The sequence below is a fragment of the Penaeus chinensis genome, chromosome 40 (genome assembly GCF_019202785.1).
Source record: "Penaeus chinensis breed Huanghai No. 1 chromosome 40, ASM1920278v2, whole genome shotgun sequence".
In the NCBI taxonomy this organism is placed as follows: domain Eukaryota; kingdom Metazoa; phylum Arthropoda; class Malacostraca; order Decapoda; family Penaeidae; genus Penaeus; species Penaeus chinensis.
The window spans coordinates 1,916,511-1,919,383 of NC_061858.1; the positions used below are offsets into that span (position 1 = coordinate 1,916,511).

Sequence of the window (2,873 nt, forward strand, 5' to 3'; positions counted from 1 at the left end):
GATCTCTTTAATCACAGCGTTTTTATTTAACACATTCTGACTTATCTTTTCAAGAGACCTTTTGCTAATTTGTTTGGGAGCAATTTTAACAGTAAAAAGTATGATATATATGCTATACTAGATGCTAATAATTATAAGACAAAAGGCATAATTAAATAGTCTGGTTAACATAGTCTTTCAAATGCCTTCTAGTGCACATTCTCCCAAATCACCAACAAGTAGACAAAGTATTCCACAAGATCTTGCTTGGAGTTCTATGGAAGGATAAAGAAAATTGCAACGCATATACTTGCATTATTTAATAAAGACAATCTTAATTTTTACTGCAGCGAACGGCATTTTCTGTTTCCTAGTCTACGTGCATGTAATATTAACTGTGAAGATACTAATATTAGTAATCAGTAATGTTAGTAATGGTAATAAACCGATGGTGAATATACAAACAAAACTACATTCATTATTAGATGCATTAGTCATAAAAACCTCGAAAGAAAAAATAGAATAAAAGTTAATATATTAAGCAAATTCTATATTTTTTGAGGAATGTAACCCTGCCTTTCAATACCTCATTCAATTACTTTGTTTTCAATCATTTCGTCAAATATACTTAGGAATCGAGGACGCAATATAGGTGATGTTGAAACCAAATCATCTAAAACATCTCTCACTGAATCAGTGAAACCGTCCTGGTTCTCCTTGTTGATGTCTCCTTCACAGATAACGATTACAGTGACTAGCATTGCCAGCAACAAACCGTATTGAAGGCGGTTCTTGTACTCCTGACGAAGTTCGTGTCGAGAGAAGGGTATGGCAGTGTTTCCCGCTTCCGTGACACCGAGGAAAGTCGAGTAATAAATGTCTAGAAACGACTCCAGGTTTGTTTTCCTAACGTGGCCTTCGAGACTTGTGTGGAAGAGGTAGTTGAGGTCTGTGGCGAGGGATGCCTGGCGACACATCTGTAGGTCTAGTAACATTACTTCGACAGGAACCTCATCCTCATTGTACCTGAAAAATAAAACGAATTAACAATAACTCATTCAGCAGATGTGTGTGTTTGTGTACCCTTAAACCCTGGTTGTTGTGACACAAGCATTTAAATCAACAACAACAAAAACTGTAATTACCTAAAGAGCACGTTATTATTCCAGCAGTCACCGTGACACAGAAGGTCGAAGGGAGGAACCCTAACGAGCTGGTCAGCCAGTATATCTAACACTCTCCCTTTGTTTCTGCTGAGCCAGTTTTCCGCCACTTCATACCCTCCCACTTTATTCAGCACATCTCTAACTGTGTCCATCTGCTTGGAAAATGTCTTAAACATAACATCTCTTGCTTCATCGGCATAGTTGAGCCAATCCAGACTCAGGACTGGGTACTTGTCGGCAAGGTCTGGGATTTTGGCCTTGAGGAGGTATGAGGCTGCGTGGAGTCTGGCCAGTTCCTCGAGGACGAGCTTGGTGTGGGCGACGTCCATGCCTTTCTTGCGGTCGAACATCTTGAATCCTCGTGGCTGAAGATCCTCAAGAATGACAACCTCTTGATTTTCTTCTAATGACGTGTGGAAGCACCGAGGAACCCTCAGTGGTAGCTGACCAGCTTCTTGCAGTTGTGACTGAATATCATGCACAAGATGCTGATAAAACATTACTTCTTTTTTATATAGAATGTAAACAAACTTTTCAAAGGCTTTGAAATGTTTTGGACTGTATTTGACGACGTAAGACACATTATGGTCAGTTTCACAGAGCGTGTAATGCACATTAACTCGGGCCACAAGCGTTGCGTAGTTGTCTCCTTTCTTGGTGCATTCCTGGACCGTGAAGGAGACGAGGCGAGCGTCGCTTCCCTTGTCGTTCTTGAGCGCCGCCTCGACACTCTCCTGCGTGATCTCGCTCGGACGGAATTCGGGCACTGCAGCGGTGGTCTCCACTGGAATAGGTCAAATAATAGTAGACTTAACAAATAGGGAGAGGATATTAATTAATGTTATTTCAGTTTATGATATATACACAGATAGCAGTAGATAGACTTATTTCCATGATTTCAACATGATTATATATACATGTGTGTATATATATGCATGTGTATATATATATATACCTATGTGTATATATGTATATCGATATGTATATATATACATGTGTTTATATATATATATATATATATATATATATATATATATATATATATATATATATAATAAACACAAAGGTATATTTGAGCTCATGTTATCCACTCATAATCTATATCAAAGAAATTGGATATCGGATAAATGCGACGTCCTTCAAATTTGTCGTAACTACACGTAAGCCTTTCTTCTTTTCTCATTTTTTTCCCAGTTCTTTTTAAAGAATAAACACAAATGCAGCAAACCGGACGAAGGAACCTCGCACTCACTCTTACTCGGCGCAGAAGACAGATATCTTTACGCCTCTCGGGATGGCGCTGTACTGTGATGATGACGCTCCTGCCCGGTACTTGCATCTCGTAATGCCAAATACCCTGTTAAATGCCAGTTCGTTATACCTATTATTCTCCACTTACGGGAGGATATGAGCTGTTATATTTGATGTCACAGCTCCTGCATAGTAAGTTCCTTCTACTTTATGTCAAATCGGGGCTGACTTTTCATGAAAGAAGTCTTGTTGACCAAATTTCCTAAAAGAAAAACATCATATCGTGTGACATCGCTCACACCTCGAGAACTTTGCAAGGACGTCTCTACTTTATTCCTCGTCAGTTCCCGATTTAGTTAATTTTCAAGAAAATGATTCTGTCTCTTAACCAGCAAGGCGAGCACAAGCAGGTCTCTCTGCATTGTTTAGCTGGTGCTGTGTTTGTGTGTATGTGCGTGCGCGCGTGTGTGTGTTTAT

The 2,873-nt window shown here is 39.3% G+C and overlaps 1 protein-coding gene across 1 annotated transcript; it reads right to left on the bottom strand.

Annotated features, from left to right (window-relative positions):
• Positions 1-284: 284 nt before the first annotated feature.
• LOC125047238 lies at positions 285-2,549 on the bottom strand. Its single transcript, XM_047645451.1, has 3 exons — positions 2,398-2,549; positions 1,125-1,929; positions 285-1,005 (listed from the first exon to the last, which is right to left on the bottom strand). Coding segments are annotated over exons 1-3 (1,245 nt in total). The 5' UTR covers positions 2,399-2,549; the 3' UTR covers positions 285-566.
• Positions 2,550-2,873: the final 324 nt, after the last annotated feature.

Excerpts from the sequence above, each read along its gene's own strand:
- LOC125047238 (XM_047645451.1), bottom strand. Across the intron at positions 1,006-1,124 it reads AATAATAACGTGCTCTTTAG|GTACAATGAGGATGAGGTTC; the intron begins GTAATTACAGTT and ends TTTATTTTTCAG.